Here is a 16529-nt window from a genome sequence, read left to right on the forward strand (position 1 = left end):
ATGCGTGCACGTCTGTGCCGTTTACATTCGGGTTCAGTTGGGTTAAATAAAATTGCTGTTGGGTCGGACTCAGGTCTAATTTTGTCAGGTTTGTCTCGGGTCGCGTCTTTCTTTAAAAAAAAAAAATTATGCATGTCGGGTTCGTGTTAAAAGTAATTCGGGTCATTCGGGTCGGGTACATTGTTATTGGACCCAAAAAGCCCTGTACTGTAAATGGTATCATTCATTTGTTGAGTATTACAATGAATGCATCGACATGTGTGTCTTTGTAGCTGGCCGGAAACTGCGCGTCCTGCTGGAGTGATGGCCAATGATGAGAAGAGCTTTTGGTTGTGGGGGCAGGAGAGGAGCAAAGTGCATCTGAGTTTTATTGTAAGTACTTCATCATCATCATCATCATCATCTTCATCATAAGGATATATTAGTAATACTTTAGTGTTATAATGATCTGATACAACTGCCTTTCAGATATCTTTGAGTGCCAATGTCTCTAACGGCCTACAAAACTGCACAAGTCTCATAGGCGATGAGGAGGATGGGGAGCAGAAGGATGCCAACAAGCCCTGGATCACAGCTACAGCAGTGCAGGATTGTAAACCTTCACTTATCCTTTAAATAGCACCTTTCATCTTTTTTAAATCAGCTATATTTACATTTAAGTCCAAAGGGACTTGCAAGTCATGTGACTTGCATTTTATGATGTTGTATTGTAGTTTTTTTAGGAATAAACCTATGACGTTGGCGCTGTTGTACAATTTTAGAGCCCTCCAAACAGAAATGGGCATATTTTGTTATATTAAAGATTATGTTGCTTGCTAAAAGATACAGAATACACAGCACTACTGTCAATGGAAAGTAATTATGAAAGTCCTCCTAAAATGCTGTAATGGCACGTTTTAAACATGTGATGGATGTTTATTTGCAGGCTTTGTCGTGTGTGGTGATTCTAAAGGATACATGTGGTTTAATCAGCCATCCAATCTCTCCGCCTGGACCCAGAGAAGACTGGCAAGTGTCTTTTTCAGCTTCTCTGATAGATGTAGTAATGAATTCTGTTTCTTTCATATGTATGTTTGTTCTGGTAATAAATTGGGTGGGTATTGCTTGATCTCTAGGTGCACCAAGACAAAGTGACTGTACTGAAACTCACCACAGACCTCATCGTGTCTGCATCCTGTGACAGAACCGTCAAACTGTGGGACAGAAACACTAAGAAACAGGTCTCTTTTTCTTACTATGAAAATGTCTAAATGTTATTTCATTAGATATTTCAAAGACAATTTAGTTGGCAAAAGCGTTTTATTTTTATTTATTTTATTTTATTTATTTTAGTCAGCGTTTTATTTTTTGTGGATATACAGTATAATGTCAGTTCACTTTTTACTGTATCAGTGAAACCCTATCACTTTAGTCCTAACAAAAAAAAATTGTCAAACGTGTGCTTTTGCTATCCTATTTAAAGGCAAATGGTACTTGTTTTCATGTTTTTAATGTAATTCCAGGGTTCCCACGGGTGCTTGAAAGTTTGTAAATCTAGGGGAAAAATTCAAGGCCCTGGGAAGTTTGTGAAATTATACGTATATAGATACAGGTCATTAAAAGTGCTTGAATCTATTTTATGCAAGTTTTCCTGGAAAAAAAATCCTTATTATTTCCTGTGTAGTGTAGGATAATATCATAAAAAGTCTAGAGTTTTTAAGCACACGTGCTAAACTGTTAGCTTTAAATTCTTATATCTTCTGTATGCGAATGTTGATTCATACCAAAATGCTTTTTTGCATGGTTGTGTTTGACACATGAAAACGTCTCTGGTTACGTATGTAACTGTTGTTCCCTGAGAAGGGAATGAGGTGCTGCGTCTCCCTTGCCATACTTCCTGCGTCCCTGTTAAGCCGTCTTTGGCAACATTTCAGATAGCGATATACTTCCTGGCTCCCGCGTCACCCTGTCTTTGTCGTTAAGCCTCATCACTGGTTGAATTTGATATACACATTTAGACGCACTTACCCCTGAAGGCGTCCCTAAAGTGTCACTACAGTGACGCAGCGCAAGTTCCCTCGAAAGGGAACTGTAACAATGTATCTTAAAAGTTAACACAATGTAACCTTGCTCTCACTTGAAATGTGTCCCCACATTTAGTCCTTGAGTTTGAGGGTATTGGACCTGGAAAGTCCTTGAAAGGCCCTTGAATTTGAAGTTAACTAAAGTCTGGGAAGCCTGAAATTCGTAGAGATTCCGACATTTATATTTTTATTTCCCGTCTGTTTAACATTTATTTTTTTTCTTGTTATTTCACAGCTGGGCATGTTTGTGTGTGGAGCTCCTGTCAATGTATTGGAGATCAACCCAAGTAATCCAACGGAATTTGTTTGTGGAGACGCACAGGGTCATCTGTACTTCCTGTCCTGGAAAGGGGCGATGCCTTAAAGTTCATTCAGAGGACATACCCATTCGTTTCATGTGTAAAAAAACACAGGCTCTTTCTTTGCAATCATAAACTTACACAGTGTGTATTTTGCACAAACATTTATTTGGGACTTATAATTAATAATACATGTAGATCAGGGTTTTTCAAGCTTCCAAGTGGTCCCCAGAAACTTTTAAGAGAAAAAAGACAAAGCAGAAATAGTTTAAAGTGTAGCCAGTTATACGTTTCTAAACAATTTGCTGTCTTTATAAGATCACAATTATTTATCTGACACAGTTTCAATGTTTCTTTATATATATAAAAATGGATGCCATCCCATGCCATCAAAAAGATTGAAAATCCCTCATCTAGATGATACTGCTGCCCTGGTACTTGGGATATATGCTTTAATTTAATTAAAAATGTATAATATATGTGAATGAAATGAATTTATGTAGACAAAAAAGACTTTAGCTGGGTTTTCACATGCAGGATAATTATTTGATTCTATAAAGTTAAGCAGTAAGCTGTTTATTTTAAAGGATATGTATTACTTACACATTGGGAAAAGCAGGTGTCCGCTGAAGGTGCTGTGATGGTGTTCACCATTGTCAAAAATCCATCGCTCTGGATAAAGATTTACTTTAACCTGATCGTTTTTTTCTAAAAGCAAAGAAACCCCATTTGAAGAGCTGTAGAAACCGTTTTGTTGTTGTGCATGTGTTGAAATGATATGCTGGTAATTTTTAAACAAGCCTGCAGTAACAGATTTATCTGCACTACCATCAGCTTTAGAAAAGACTCTGAACGCATAGACTCCTCTAACCGGTGCTGTAAAGATTCCTGTATCACACAAATAATAAAGCATTAATAAAGCATTATTTCAAAAAAGAAAGATGCATTCATTTATTGAGTTACCTGTGTTTGAATCATAGGCATTTCCTATATTGAGAAAAACGTGCTTGTAAATCAGGGTTTGTAAACCTGAAAAGGGTCCAACGTTTGTTGCACCATGACTGGTCAAAAGAGAAGCTGAGAAAGCAACCTTTGAATCTGTTAAACAAACACATTAGCATTTAAAAATCTATTCAAACTGAAAATACTTTATAAATATCAATCAGAAAATCAACAAAAGTAATACATTAATTTGTGCTTTATGTTACCTGTGTTCTGCTTTATTAGTTCATCCACTTTTACCTTTGAGTCATTCATTGCATCATACAAGGACTTTAGTGTATCGGTCTGTGCTAAAAAAACGATCATTTAAAAAAAGAAAATAAATAAAGTTCTGTGCAAACATGGACAAACAAATTGATTTACTTTTTAACCTTTGTATCCAAATACTGCAACTCAAAGTACTGTTGGTTTAGACAAATGACATAAAAAAAACTAAAAACCGATATATATAACAAGCTATATAACAAGCAACACAGCTATATCCACAGCTTTTCATTCAAAAAATAATGTTTTTAGAACCATTTTAAATGTGAGATGTAATGTTTCTTTATCAATAAACAAAACATGCAAAAAGTTCTTAAAATATACAAAATAAGTGTTTTAAACGTTGAATAAATTAAACATTTGAAAAAGATTTTTTTTAAATGCATGCTTTTTATGTTTGCATAACCTTAATGGGATCTTTAGCAACTTTCAAGAACATTTTTAAAACTTCTTTTTGTTAGCTGGGTTTATGCAAATACAATTTATCATTGTTTATTTATGTAATACAATTTACAAATGCTGTAGAAGTATTGTTTGTTGTTAAATTATGCAGTTAATGAGTGTTTCCCATATAAAACCAATACTCATGTTACAGATGAATATTATTATCAACATCCACCACAAAATTGAAACACTTTCTTATTAAAGGCAGTTTTGCCTGAGTATGCTAAATGCATTTTCTGTAGTGTTGTCTGAAAAAATATAAAATGGATACGATTTTCATTAAAATCATTTTAAATTTGGGATTAGGTATCCCATCTTTATTCTCTATAAGGCTACTGAAGCCATTAGATAAAGCATACAGGCAATTTGATCGTAAGGTGATTATAAAATAGCTGTAAAAACTAGTTTTAGCAACAGGGTCTTACCTTTGTTTTCTGTCCTAAGTCGCTCCATTTCAATTTCCATATCTTTAATAGTTTTTTCCAAGGTTTTAATCTTGCCAAGTTCATTGAGAATGTTGATTTCTGGAGAAAGTAAATCTTCTGCCCGTACGGCCCACATATTGAGCATTAAAACAGCAAGAAGCCTCAACATTTTGTGATTTGTGTGTGTGTGTGTGTTAGGGCAGTGGTTCCCAAACTTTTTCAGCATGCGGCCCCCCTTCTGTACGGTGCATTCCTTCGCGGCCCCCTCAAAGAAAATTTGTGACAAAAAACTGTTCTAAAACTCAAAATTTAATAAAAAAACATTAAATTATTCAAAAAAAGTAGTGCTTTTGGTTTCTAGCCTTATTTTTTAGGTTTAATTACACAGAATTCATGATAAATTAATGTATTTCATAAAATGTCATAAAACTGGGGCCCCCCTGGCACCATCTCGCGGCCCCCCAGGGGGCCCCGGCCCCCAGTTTGAAAACCACTGTGTTAGGGCACGGATATTGGATGATGTAAGTGGGAAAGTGTCTTATAAAAAACCTGGCTCATGAATATTAATGGATGATGTAATTGTAGTGATTGATTCTTTAATCATTAACGCGTTAAAATCAGTCAGTCAGACCACAAGCGCGATATTTCAATCTCTACTATCGATATTTTGGGGGGGAAAAAACCATAAAATCCCTCTGTGTGGGTCAAACGACTTCCTCCGCCGCTGCTGTAGTTGTCGCAGTCATATAGCCTACTGCCATTCGGCCAATGTCTCAGAAGTTAGCGGGAATGAGAAAATGGCAGAAATTAAAAAATGCCTACAGCTTTCCGTGCGTGGATCTGGTTTGCGTGTGTGTGAAAAGCGCGGGGCTCTGAATGTGACAGATGCTTTGCCAAAATAACTACAGTATGCGAGTTACAGTATCCACTTCAAATTCAAGGAGCAAAGGTTGCTGTGGAGTTTAGTAATCTATAATAAATCTGTATCAAATGCTCCCACTAATTATTCTATCATTTTTGTGTGCCATGTCTCTATCATTCATATATGCAACCAATGAGTTTACTAGTAGAGCACAACATTGTTTACAAGAACATAAAATTCCTCATAAATGACAAAAAAGACTTTCAAAATGCACCACACTGATGGATTAACATTTAAATGCCTGAATTAAAGTGACTAAATTTGTTCAGTCTGATGGTTTACTTTGTGGCATATATTAAAGGCGCTCTAAGCGAATAATGTGCGACGTCACTTCCTGTTGATGTTTGAACTGTTTTCAAACAGACAGAGCGTAGCTAACTCCTCCCCCTCCCTTCCGTGCTTTCATGAACGCGCCCACCCCCAAATCCTTCTTGTCGTTTATTGGCTGGAATACTTTGTTTTGTTTAGTGCTGGCTAGGTTTGGCCATTTGTTGATATTGCCGTTTGTGAAGCCTGGGCTGTCTACAGAGATCGCGTTTTTTTACAGTTTGATCAGCGGACAGGCAGCAAGCAGATAGTGAGGAGATGTTTTCGGTATGTAACAAAAAATGTTTTATGGTCTAAAACGCTTCAATTCGCTTAGAGCACCTTTAAATGATGTTTAACAAAAATATTAGTATATTCTTAATTTTGCAAATTGATTAATCTGAAAATATATTTATTATATTTTCTGAAAGTATCGTTTTTATTTAACTTTTGGGCAAAATTTGTTTATTCAAGTTTTTATTTACTTGTAAGCACAGTGCAGTGTTAATGTTCAAACTCTGTAAAGATTGGCTGACAATAATAAATATTTGCATAAGTAAAACAAATAATAATAGGCACGACGCAAAGCGGAGTTATAAAATGCACTGGTAACCCACTGCTTCTTGGGGTTTATTGGTTTATTACATTCTATGGCATCTTTAAAAAGGTCCTAATATGTACAGATATGTATTAATTGGTACTTGTAAGGTATGCACTCTCCAGGCGCAAAGGTATACTTTTTGGTAGGGTAGCGGCCCAGTGACAACAGGAACATGAACTTTGTTTGAGAACCACCATCTTAACCCATTTTTGGGTCAAATGAAGACATTTTCTTGGTTAATTGAACCCATTAGCCAGGTTTGACCCTACTGGGTTGAAAATGACCCAGATGTTTTAGTGTGGTTAATACGATTTAGTGTGGAAGTGTTTACTTAAAAAATTACAATGTAACCAACTAATGATTACAGTAGCTGTACTGGTAAAGCACTATTACTTGCATATTGAATCCCATTGAAATGGTAATAAAAGTTCGTTTTAATGCAATATAGCTGTGAATAAGTCTTCCAAATGCATAAATAGCATTCACTATGATACAGCCACATTAACATCCCCGTTATCATTAACATCAATTTACATTCTTGTACGAAAAGCACTCACTGAACACTTCTAAGCAGTTTATTGAACAGGGATATTTGGAGACATATTTATAATAGAAACAACTGAATCACAAAGAGTAAGAGAGGCTCATCTACGACTGGACTGGAGGTCCCAGGCAAGTCTTCCAGTAGAAGTGTGACAAACCTGAAGCCTGGACTCGAATCTAGTGTCGTCATCAGCTTTATTGTCCCTCCTCTTATCTATACAGAGCAAATCGCAGAGCCATCACACTTGGGGGTCGTGCCATTTCACATATATGAAAATTGGTTCCGTATTTTCTTTGCAGCACAACCTAAATTGTCCCACCCCGAATTACACAATTTTCAGAAAAAGCAAGCAGCAGTGCTGTCATGGTAATCATTAAAAACAAAAACACAGCAAAGACCACAGGAGAAATACAAATAAACAAATGGTACTGATGCGAGTAGACCATGTGCTTATTAGCTAGATTTCAAACGTCACCATAAACCCAAGTGCAAGATGTGTGACAACCTTTACTAGATAAAACCCACTAAAAAAAGTCAATAAAACTTCATGACTTGCTGAAACGTACAATCTAAGTTCAGGAAAATTAATTTACGGCAGATGAGTATTAAAACAGGTTATCTTTCACGCACACACACACACAAATATACAGCTGAAAGTGGTCCCAAGGTTTCTAGTTCAGGAGAACCTACAAGGACCAGCCTGGACCTACACCGAGCCCTGGGCACTTAAGATCTTACTCTCAGTCAGGAACAAAAACACGTACACCAATACCACTGGTCCACCAGAGGACGACAAAAACAACAAAGAAAGATCAAGACGAGACATTCGCTTCTTGCTACAGACCAAAAATAATATCCAAATGACCAGAGGATAACCTGACCTTTGAGCTCTCTTTCAAAACATTTAAAATAGTCAATATACATGACTCATGTATATATTAACAGTAAAACAACCACTACAAGTCGTCTTGTATCTCACTTAGAAAAAAAAAAACATTTTGCTTTTGGTAGAGCTATCGAGAATGACTACGCCATTACACGCGAGTGGAAGCTTTCACAACACGCTTCAAATCTATCTTGAATCGCATACATTCAAGCAGCAATAAAAAAATATTTATGGCGAATGCATAATCTCTGGGAAAACAAGGGGAAAAAATACTGTATGAACAAATCCCTGCTATCATGTCTCTAAATACAAAACCTCTACCAATAATTTGCTTCAGTGTATCAAGAAGTCCATTTTGTGTGTTTTTTTTCCGCAGGTAAAAGTCAGTTCTCAGTGTATGTGTGGATGACAGTCTCTCGTGTTCAATTATTTGTCAACGGTTTCTATGGTCAAAGGATCCATAAGCATGCAAGCGTCAAAGAGGAGGAGGCCCGGAGGAGGAGGAGAAAAATTAGATGAAGGAGCTGAGCTTTAGGCCAAGGCTGGAAAAGCCTCAGGGTCATCCACATTAGGAACAGAAACGCCTCCACCCTGACAAAAACAAAAACAAGTTATTAACCTTCAGAACAACTCAGACGTTTTCATCAGAACTGCAAACAGAATTATTGTTAGACTAAAAAACTAAATTAGGATGCATTTAGGTTTATCAATTAGCCACATGAACTGCACTAGGAGGAAATTTAGATTATGTTTACCCTCTCAGATCTGCCGCCACCTCGGCTTGGTCGCCCTGCGCCGCCGCCACCGCCGCCGCCGCCGCCTCCTCCACCACCACCGCTGCCGCCTCCACGACCCCCGCGGCCACCACGAGAGCCCCCGCGGCCACGTCCCGGTCGACCCAAGTCTCCAAAGTTGATCTCCAACTGGGAGGTTATGTCATTGGCTGGCTTCCGGAAGTGATGATCACCGGCACCTTCTTCGGCCTTTAAAAACAAATATGTACTCAGCTTTAGGTTCATAGTCTACCCTTTCCAAACCTAAGAAAATCTGCTTTTCTGGTGGATGTTGGGAAATTAAAGGGACAGGGATTTTTTTTTAAATGCTAATTTTCCAGTTTCCCTAGAATTAAACATTTGATTTTTACAATTTTTACCAAGCGCTAGCACTTTTAGCATAGCTTAGCACAATTCATTGAATCTGATTAGACCCATTAGCATTGAACTAAACTAAGACCGACGGAAAATTAAAAGTTGCGGCTGCAGCAGGCTTAGTGATATTACACAGCACCCGAAAATAGTCCCCTGCTATCGAAAGTAACCAAGGGGACTATTTTCGGCTACTGCATAATATCACTACGCCTGCTGCAGCCATGTTACATCAGCAAAGTCCTTAATTATTACACCAGAATGAGAGTATAGTTCTTGGCCATATCTGCCTAGAAAATCGCAACTTTAAATTTTCCGTCGGTCTTAGTACACGATGTAACTGCAGAAGAGTCAAGTTTTAAATAGGAAAAATATCCAAACTCTTTTGTTTTGTTTTTTAAGCGCGATGCAAATGGTCTAATCAGATTCAATGGATTATGCTAAGCTATGCTAAAAGTGCTAGCGCCAGACCCGGAGATCAACTGAATGGATTCCAAAATGGTAAAAATCAAATGTTTAACTCTAGGGAGCTGGAAAATGAAAAAAAAAAGTGGAATGTCCGTTTAAGTTCACAACAATACAGTCAAGTAAAATATCAAGACTATAACCACAGAGCTGACACCTCAATGCCAGAATTTATATATGAACAAACTATTAGGACAATGAACCACCAAAAATTTACCAGCCACAAATTTCACATGACATGTGTGCAATGGCGGGACAGATACCTTCTGGAATGAGTCAGGATCAACATCTCCAGATTCAATCACAGCTCCAGCCGGCCGCTGGAAACAAACAAACACATGAATCATAATACTCACAACTTTAGTAAAAATGAAAATAACAACATTTGTTTCCGATGAAACCTTAAAATATTTATGCACCACCTTTATGATGCCTTTGGTCATAAAAAAATCTAAACTTACCGTGCCGACTTCCTCGCTCTTTGATTTGTGCAGTACGTAGCCCTTCTTCCACTGTCCGTCGTTTCCCTCGTTGGGCTTGCGGATGTTGAATTCAACTTTGGCGCGTTCTTTGTCCTGCATGGCCTTCCATTCATCCAGTGTCATCTCCTTAGGACCTTCTTCCTTCACTTCCTCGACTTCATTCTCCCTAAACAAACAAAGCCATCCAAATGTGATGCTCTGTATAGCAGGCATGATTATTTCCCAGCTTTAGTAACAAACAGAACTCACTTGTTTTCGGAATCAGCAGGTGCCTGTTCGTCTCCTTCAGAAGTGGGCTCAGGTGCAGCTGTCTGGTTTAGCTCACTGTCAAATCAGACACTTCAATTAGAGATATCAGATTAGCTAAAGCACTTGCTTTTACATGACCAGCTATTTAAAAAAAAAAAATTATCTATAATGTTCTACATAAAATCCTTCTATATAATGTAAAGAACATTAGCTACGTTCTCATGCAACCAAATAATCAGTTTATAATCGTATTGATGGCTCAATCGTACTGAAAAGTCTTCATGTAAACACTTCAATTAATACGATTGAGGACGATCGGATGCAAATTTGGATCGTATTGAAGGGGGTGGTGAATTCCGATCTGTGATCCGATCAGCAGGAGAAAAGTACGCATGTAAACACGTGAATCGTAGAATTTTCTCAATCGGACGCAAAAATACATTGTGCACATGCACAAAACATTTTTGCTCAAGTTCACGTCTTATATTTACCTCTTATATCACATGATTCTCATCACAGAAACACGCAATAGCATCACGCATTATTAAGGTAGCGTTAATGGGGTCACGCGCTGTACAAGTGATGTACGAAATTCTGCCGTGTTTGTACTTTCAAAACATTAGGCTACTTAAAGCAATAAAATAGCATTGTGTCTTTTGAAAAGTGTTTTCATCACCTATATCTGAAAACTTCTCATGAACAACTTTCTCCAACTCAGTTTTGACTTTTATCCAGAGATAAAGTGTGAACTCGACGAGACATGGTGTTCGCAGCGTAACGTTGCCAAGTCCTCTGCTTTTTCGAGTTTAGATTTGGGCTACTGTTTAAACTGTTTCCACCAGCTGTTTTTTTCTGCTGGTTAAAGATTAAATGATTTTGTTGCTTAGTTATTGGTTTTTGGGCTGTGAATAGTCATTGGGATGCTTTTGGGCTAGTTTTGAACGTCCATTCGGATGGTTTTGATACGCGAATCTGGCAACCCTGGCTGTGCACTGACATTTGGTTTGGATTCTATATAATGTACATGTAAACGAACATTCAAATAAGACTGTATTCTTTAGGGTGCATGTAAACTGTATCGTCGTAACCTTCAATCGTATTAAATTCAGTCCCCGTAACAAAATGTTGTGCATGTAAACATAGCCATTGTATGAAAATGTAAATTAGTTATTTTTAATACTGACTAAGATCATGTCAATGTGAAATCAAACTTTGATGTTTCTAATCCCATCATTAGATTGTGGTTTTAAACCCTCAAATGAAGACAATTCATTTATTGAAAACAACAAAATTTTGTGTGTTTTTTATTGAAAAACACACAAAAATAAGATACTGAAAGGCCGTAAGCTTCAAACGTTAATCCTACCTGACTTCTTCCTTCACATTGCCCCAGTTGTGTGGGCCACTCCCACTGCGCTTCTCCTCTCCTTTCTGTCGACTAGAACATGAAAAGAACCAACGACAATCCAGTGAGACAAGTGTGACAAGACGCTTATAAATCCAGCATTTGTGTTATTGTTGACTCACGATTTGTCATTGCCGCTGTGTCTGTCAAAGTCGCGTTTCCCCCGAGAATCAAAGCCTTCGATACGTCCCTCGCCACGTCCCATGCCCCGTCCACGCCCGCGTCCACCCCCGCGTCCTCCACCACGCCCTCTAGCCGGCCTGTCTGCAGATGGCCTAAAGAAAACATGCAAATTTAGTAACAAAAAGCCAACTGTGGTGCAATAATTACACAATGCTTTTTAAATTCTGAAGATAAACAATGTGAGGTTAAGAAAAAGAAAAACTAAGAATATACTAAAGCAGCTTTTGAAGCTTTAATGTTTCACCTCTGTGTTCAATTCCACTGCATTAAAAAACATTTATTTCAAACAGATATTATCTTTTGTGATATGCAGAAGTAACTCATGTAAGCATTCAAGGTGAACTACACCTTTAAGAAAAACTACTCAACAATCAACACCAACTAAAAATATTATCCATCTAAAGTATTATCTACATGTGCCCATAATAAAGCTTCTTACAATATTATAATTATTACAATAACTCACTTGTCTGCAGAAAACTCTCCACCCTGAGGTTTCTCATCAGCTGGTTTGTCGAAGCGCCGCTCACGAGGAGGTCGTCTTTCTGGTCTCCTGTCACTGGGTCGACCCTCTCCTTGACCTCCTTGGTGCTGGGAAGGGGCCTGACCCTGCTGCTCCGGTCTCCGACCGACCCTCCTCATGCCTAAAATACACATTCAGACATTCATTAAACTCACAGTAAAATCTAACACGGTGTAGAATGTAAATCATCTGTCATGCTCTTTAAAGCTTGACAGCTCCAGTCACCATTCATTGTCATTGTACGGATAAAGGAGTGTAAACATGCTGCTTTGTGCTCCACAAAAGTCTTTTATACAGGTTTAGAGCGATTGTGTTGGCTAAATAAGGATCATTTTTGGAGAACTCATTTTTATTTTTAAAATATGATAGCTCATGAATCATACCAACACTCTTTTAGTAACAAGATTAACACAACAAGGTTTTGTTACTGCATAAACGGAGGCAATAATTATTTGTATATTAAACAGGTAGTTAAGGAATAGTTCACCCAAAAATGTTGTGTGTATTTATTTTATGTTCGACTTCATGCAGCGCCGTACAAACGACAGGCGGATGACATTAAAGTAAAGCGAGAGCGATTCAAAAGCTCCTCTGTATAATTTCTCGAATCATTCTCAATGTACTTTAATGTCATCCTCCTGTTGGTATTTGCGGCGCAGCATGAAGTCGAACACACTTTTTTCAGCCAAATACAATCATTGGTTCTCTTCTGTCTTGTATTTTGTAAAGACGCACATGACAACTAGTCACGACTAGCCAGAACCAACGATCGCTTAATGCAAAGTTCACACTAAAGGATTTGAAACCCGATTTTACAAGTCATTGGGCTTGCCAACAGGTCGTGATGTGGGACAAATCAGCACTCGCCAATCTTTATGCGTAAATTTGTCAAAGACACATCAAAGAGGCTCGTAGATGCTTTGCCAATGGCAGAAAAATATCAAGCATGACAAATATCTGAACCTCAACATCCTGTGATGTTGCGTGTCATGATGAGCTGCAGCGAATGAGAGCAACACTTATTTGAGGTACCAGTTATGCTAAACTATTTTTCCACCCATATTCCTTATTTTTTCAGGGGTTTTTCGCGTCATTTCCTGTTCCACTTCTTGCTTGTTTTTATTCATGACAAAGCGTTGGGAAACCGGATAGAATCGCTGGGTGACAGAGTTGTTCTCGGTTGGTGTAGTAGCGCCTGACTTCCTGATCATTCATTTATGTAGCGTCACGTAGTGTGAACATCTCAACAACTTCAAGACTCCAGACTTTATAGAGAGCAAGTCATGCAGTCTGAACAGCACAGCGAACGGACAACGTTTAAAGTCATACATGTAAACTTGGCATTATGTACCGAAGTGGAGCCGGCGTGTCGCAATTTTAGATCATACACAACGTATTGTTGTTTACATTTACACTTGACTTTTCAATCTCTAAATAAACTCAAAATGCGAATCGTTTTCTCTCAGAAACTTTTCATTTTGACATATTAAAGGTACAGTGTGTAATTTTTAGAAGGATCTCTTGACAGAAATGCAAAATAATATACAAAACGATATTATCAGGGGTGTATAAAGACCTTTTTATAATGAACCATTATGTTTTTATTACCTTAGAATGAGACGTTTTTATCTACATACCGAGGGTCCCCTTACATGGAAGTTGCCATTTTGTGACACCATGTTTCTACAGAAGCCCTTACCGGACAAACTTTTTAACTAAGTTGTCTCCGAAGATGACATGTTTGTCTGGTAGTGGCTACCATAACTTCTCTATGTGTTTCAAAAGCTAGGGGTGAGCAGTGAACTGAGCCATTGGTTGCAATTCGCAACCTCACCACTAAAATTTACACACTGCACCTTTAAACGATCCCAAGTTATATTGATTCCTTTTTCTTATGATGGATGGGTTTCAAACATGCAATCACTATTTTAGCGCCATTACAAGACTAGGAAGGGCCAAAATAAAATTGAATATAAGATTAATCCAGGATTAGGTCTTAGTTACATTAGGACATTAAAGTAGTTTTTACAAACATACCTTACAAAAAACAATACTGGTGTTCAGTACAAAGCGTTTTTAAATTAAGGCAGCTCAAACATGCATTTTAGTCTGAGACTACGATAATAAGCCCAGTCTGGGAAAGTCATATATACCTAAAATGGCATTATAGTGAATAAATTATGAGCTTATTTTCATTTTGGGCGAACTGTTTCTTTAGGCAATCAAAGTAAATAAAGAAAAATATTTAGAGTTTATGTTTTGTCACAAGACACGCAAGAACCAATGCGATCCATCACCCCATTTTATTCACGTGTCCCATATTTAAATTCAGCTCTTGTTTTGGTTTTCATATCACTAACTTCGCTTTCTGGAGCATTAAAAATGTGCATACCATGCAAGAAAACATGGTGGTCTTTTTTTATATAAAATTCTCTGTGGGCAGCTGAATAAAGTCATATACGTTTGAGATGGCACGGGGTGCGTAACATTAAAAACAGCTGATCGTGACACGTGACACTGTCAGTCAACAACAACTAGGCTATAATGGAAACAACAAACCATTTTAACACTAATCTGACCTACATTACAGAGATTAGCACTAGTGTTTGCACATGTCCTGTAAAATAAAAGCGAAACTACACCCATTCACATTTGCATAGCCGCACGAGCACATCCTCTCTTATCGAGGTCGACACACACAAATATGAGCAGATAAAGCACATACACATACAGTTAGCAGGTTAGCATGTGGCTAAAGCAGCTACGCAGTTATAAATAAAGTGAAGCTTATCAAATCAGGATAAGTTTATGTTGACATGTCAGAGCTAAATAAACACAGATTTTAAGCGTATGCACGGTTTTGGTTGCGTTTTCACAGCACATTGTTATTGAACATTAAACGACGACAGCAGCAGCTCAAGCTGGAGTCCATGTTGACTTCATTGCTTTGTTTATATGCTCACGAGCACTCCGTCAACAGTCGCGCTTTAAAACCTAGCGAGCTGTCTACCGAGACATCACTTCTGGCCATCGCAGAAATCGTTTTGGGGTTCAAATAAACAGTTTAAATGCGATCCTCGCTTTTAAATCGCAACGCGTTTATGATGCCTAGAAATGCTGTCTGATCAGCAAGCACTGGGTTTTGACACACCGCCGCACTGACATGCTGATGTTTACTTAAAAACCTTTTCATACCCTCTTTCTTCAGAGGCACAGGAGCCGGAGTCTCTTCTTTCTTTTCCGGCGCTGTATTTTTTCTGTCTTTCTGTGACTCTTTCTTCGGCTGTTTGGCGGCTTGGGCTGCCGTCTTCGAGCCTCCAGACGCGGCCGCATCTTTCTTCTTGTTTTCGGCCGCCTTTAATATCTCGAACGGGTCGGATTCGTCGTCTAATAGCTGGTCGAACCGATTGGTCACGACGCAGCCGAACCCTTCTTGCAGATGTCCGGGCATGATGGTGCCCTAACAGCGGGATTCTCCTCGGATTCTTCGAGGGTTCGAGCAAACAGCTCACGTCGGACAACCACAAGATGGCCAGGGAAGACACCTGCTTCTCTTCCGGCGCTCTCAATATCCGGGACATTGCGGCGTTCGCGCCATATGGGGCGTGTAGTTTTTCAAATGTGCTGTTTACTGAATACTTTTTTGTGTTTTTGTGGGGCTATGTTGGACATAATTGCTTATAAATAGGATTTACGCCTTTAGTGCATGGCTTTGAGACCATGCAGGCCTATTCGTAGTGTGACAACAAGGATGGGACAGCCTAAAAATGTATTTTGCCAACCCAAAGCACCCCAGTCACAGATCATAAGTGTAAAAATGTCATAAAACTGTGGCCCTCATGGCACAATCTTGGGGTCCCCAGAACCACTGGCAGACAGAAAATCTGTCTTAAAGGGATAGTTCAATAGATCAATTCTGTCATCATTTATTCACCCTCATGTTGTTACAAAATGTATAGATGTCTTTGTTCTGATTAACACAAAGGAAGATATTTTAAGAAATGTTTCTACCAAACCGTTCGTGGACCCCATTCACTTAGTATAGGAAAAAAGAATACTATGGAAGTAAATGGGGTCCACAAACGGTTTGGTTACAAACATTTCTTAAAAGATCTTCTTTTGTGTTCAACAGAACAATTTTTTTTTAAAGTTACAAAAGTTAATCAGTCAAGACAAATATTTTTTTCTTTGTCCATTGTTTGATTAAACAGACAGCATCAGATTTATACTGTCATTTTAAGAGTGCACGGCAGGTCCATTATACTGCCTTTTTTTTTTCCACTGCTTACATTCACTGCTTGTTTACGAGTTTATTAAGAGA

At 38.3% G+C, this 16529-nt stretch overlaps 3 protein-coding genes across 4 annotated transcripts in view; 1 reads left to right on the forward strand and 2 right to left on the reverse strand.

Moving 5' to 3' along the window:
• tep1 (telomerase-associated protein 1) overlaps window positions 1–2431 on the forward strand; it is a 48832-nt gene extending 46401 nt beyond the window's left edge. For both annotated transcript variants that reach the window (XM_065276982.2, XM_065276981.2), the window contains exons 52-56: window positions 273–372; window positions 469–592; window positions 926–1008; window positions 1116–1220; window positions 2299–2431. In XM_065276982.2, coding sequence (XP_065133054.1) covers window positions 273–372; window positions 469–592; window positions 926–1008; window positions 1116–1220; window positions 2299–2427 — 541 coding nt within the window. In that variant the 3' untranslated portion in view covers window positions 2428–2431. The remainder of the gene's footprint in view (window positions 1–272; window positions 373–468; window positions 593–925; window positions 1009–1115; window positions 1221–2298) is intronic.
• An 80-nt stretch (window positions 2432–2511) lies between these two features.
• On the reverse strand, window positions 2512–4714 carry LOC135767449 (cerebellin-2-like). The gene is made up of 5 exons (XM_065277174.2): window positions 4498–4714; window positions 3571–3654; window positions 3326–3460; window positions 2966–3250; window positions 2512–2597 (listed from the first exon to the last, which is right to left on the reverse strand). The coding sequence occupies exons 1-5, from the start codon at window positions 4664–4666 to the stop codon at window positions 2572–2574; spliced, it is 699 nt and encodes a 232-aa protein (XP_065133246.1). The 5' UTR covers window positions 4667–4714; the 3' UTR covers window positions 2512–2571.
• A 2173-nt stretch (window positions 4715–6887) lies between these two features.
• Window positions 6888–15783, reverse strand: serbp1b (SERPINE1 mRNA binding protein 1b). The gene is made up of 9 exons (XM_065277113.2): window positions 15404–15783; window positions 12152–12329; window positions 11625–11777; window positions 11464–11535; window positions 10098–10172; window positions 9828–10014; window positions 9630–9686; window positions 8512–8739; window positions 6888–8347 (listed from the first exon to the last, which is right to left on the reverse strand). Exons 1-9 carry the CDS (start codon window positions 15657–15659, stop codon window positions 8288–8290), a joined length of 1266 nt encoding a protein of 421 aa, XP_065133185.1. The 5' UTR covers window positions 15660–15783; the 3' UTR covers window positions 6888–8287.
• Between the last annotated feature and the right edge of the window lie 746 nt (window positions 15784–16529).

This window comes from Paramisgurnus dabryanus, chromosome 6, assembly GCF_030506205.2.
Source record: "Paramisgurnus dabryanus chromosome 6, PD_genome_1.1, whole genome shotgun sequence".
In the NCBI taxonomy this organism is placed as follows: Eukaryota; Metazoa; Chordata; class Actinopteri; order Cypriniformes; family Cobitidae; genus Paramisgurnus; species Paramisgurnus dabryanus.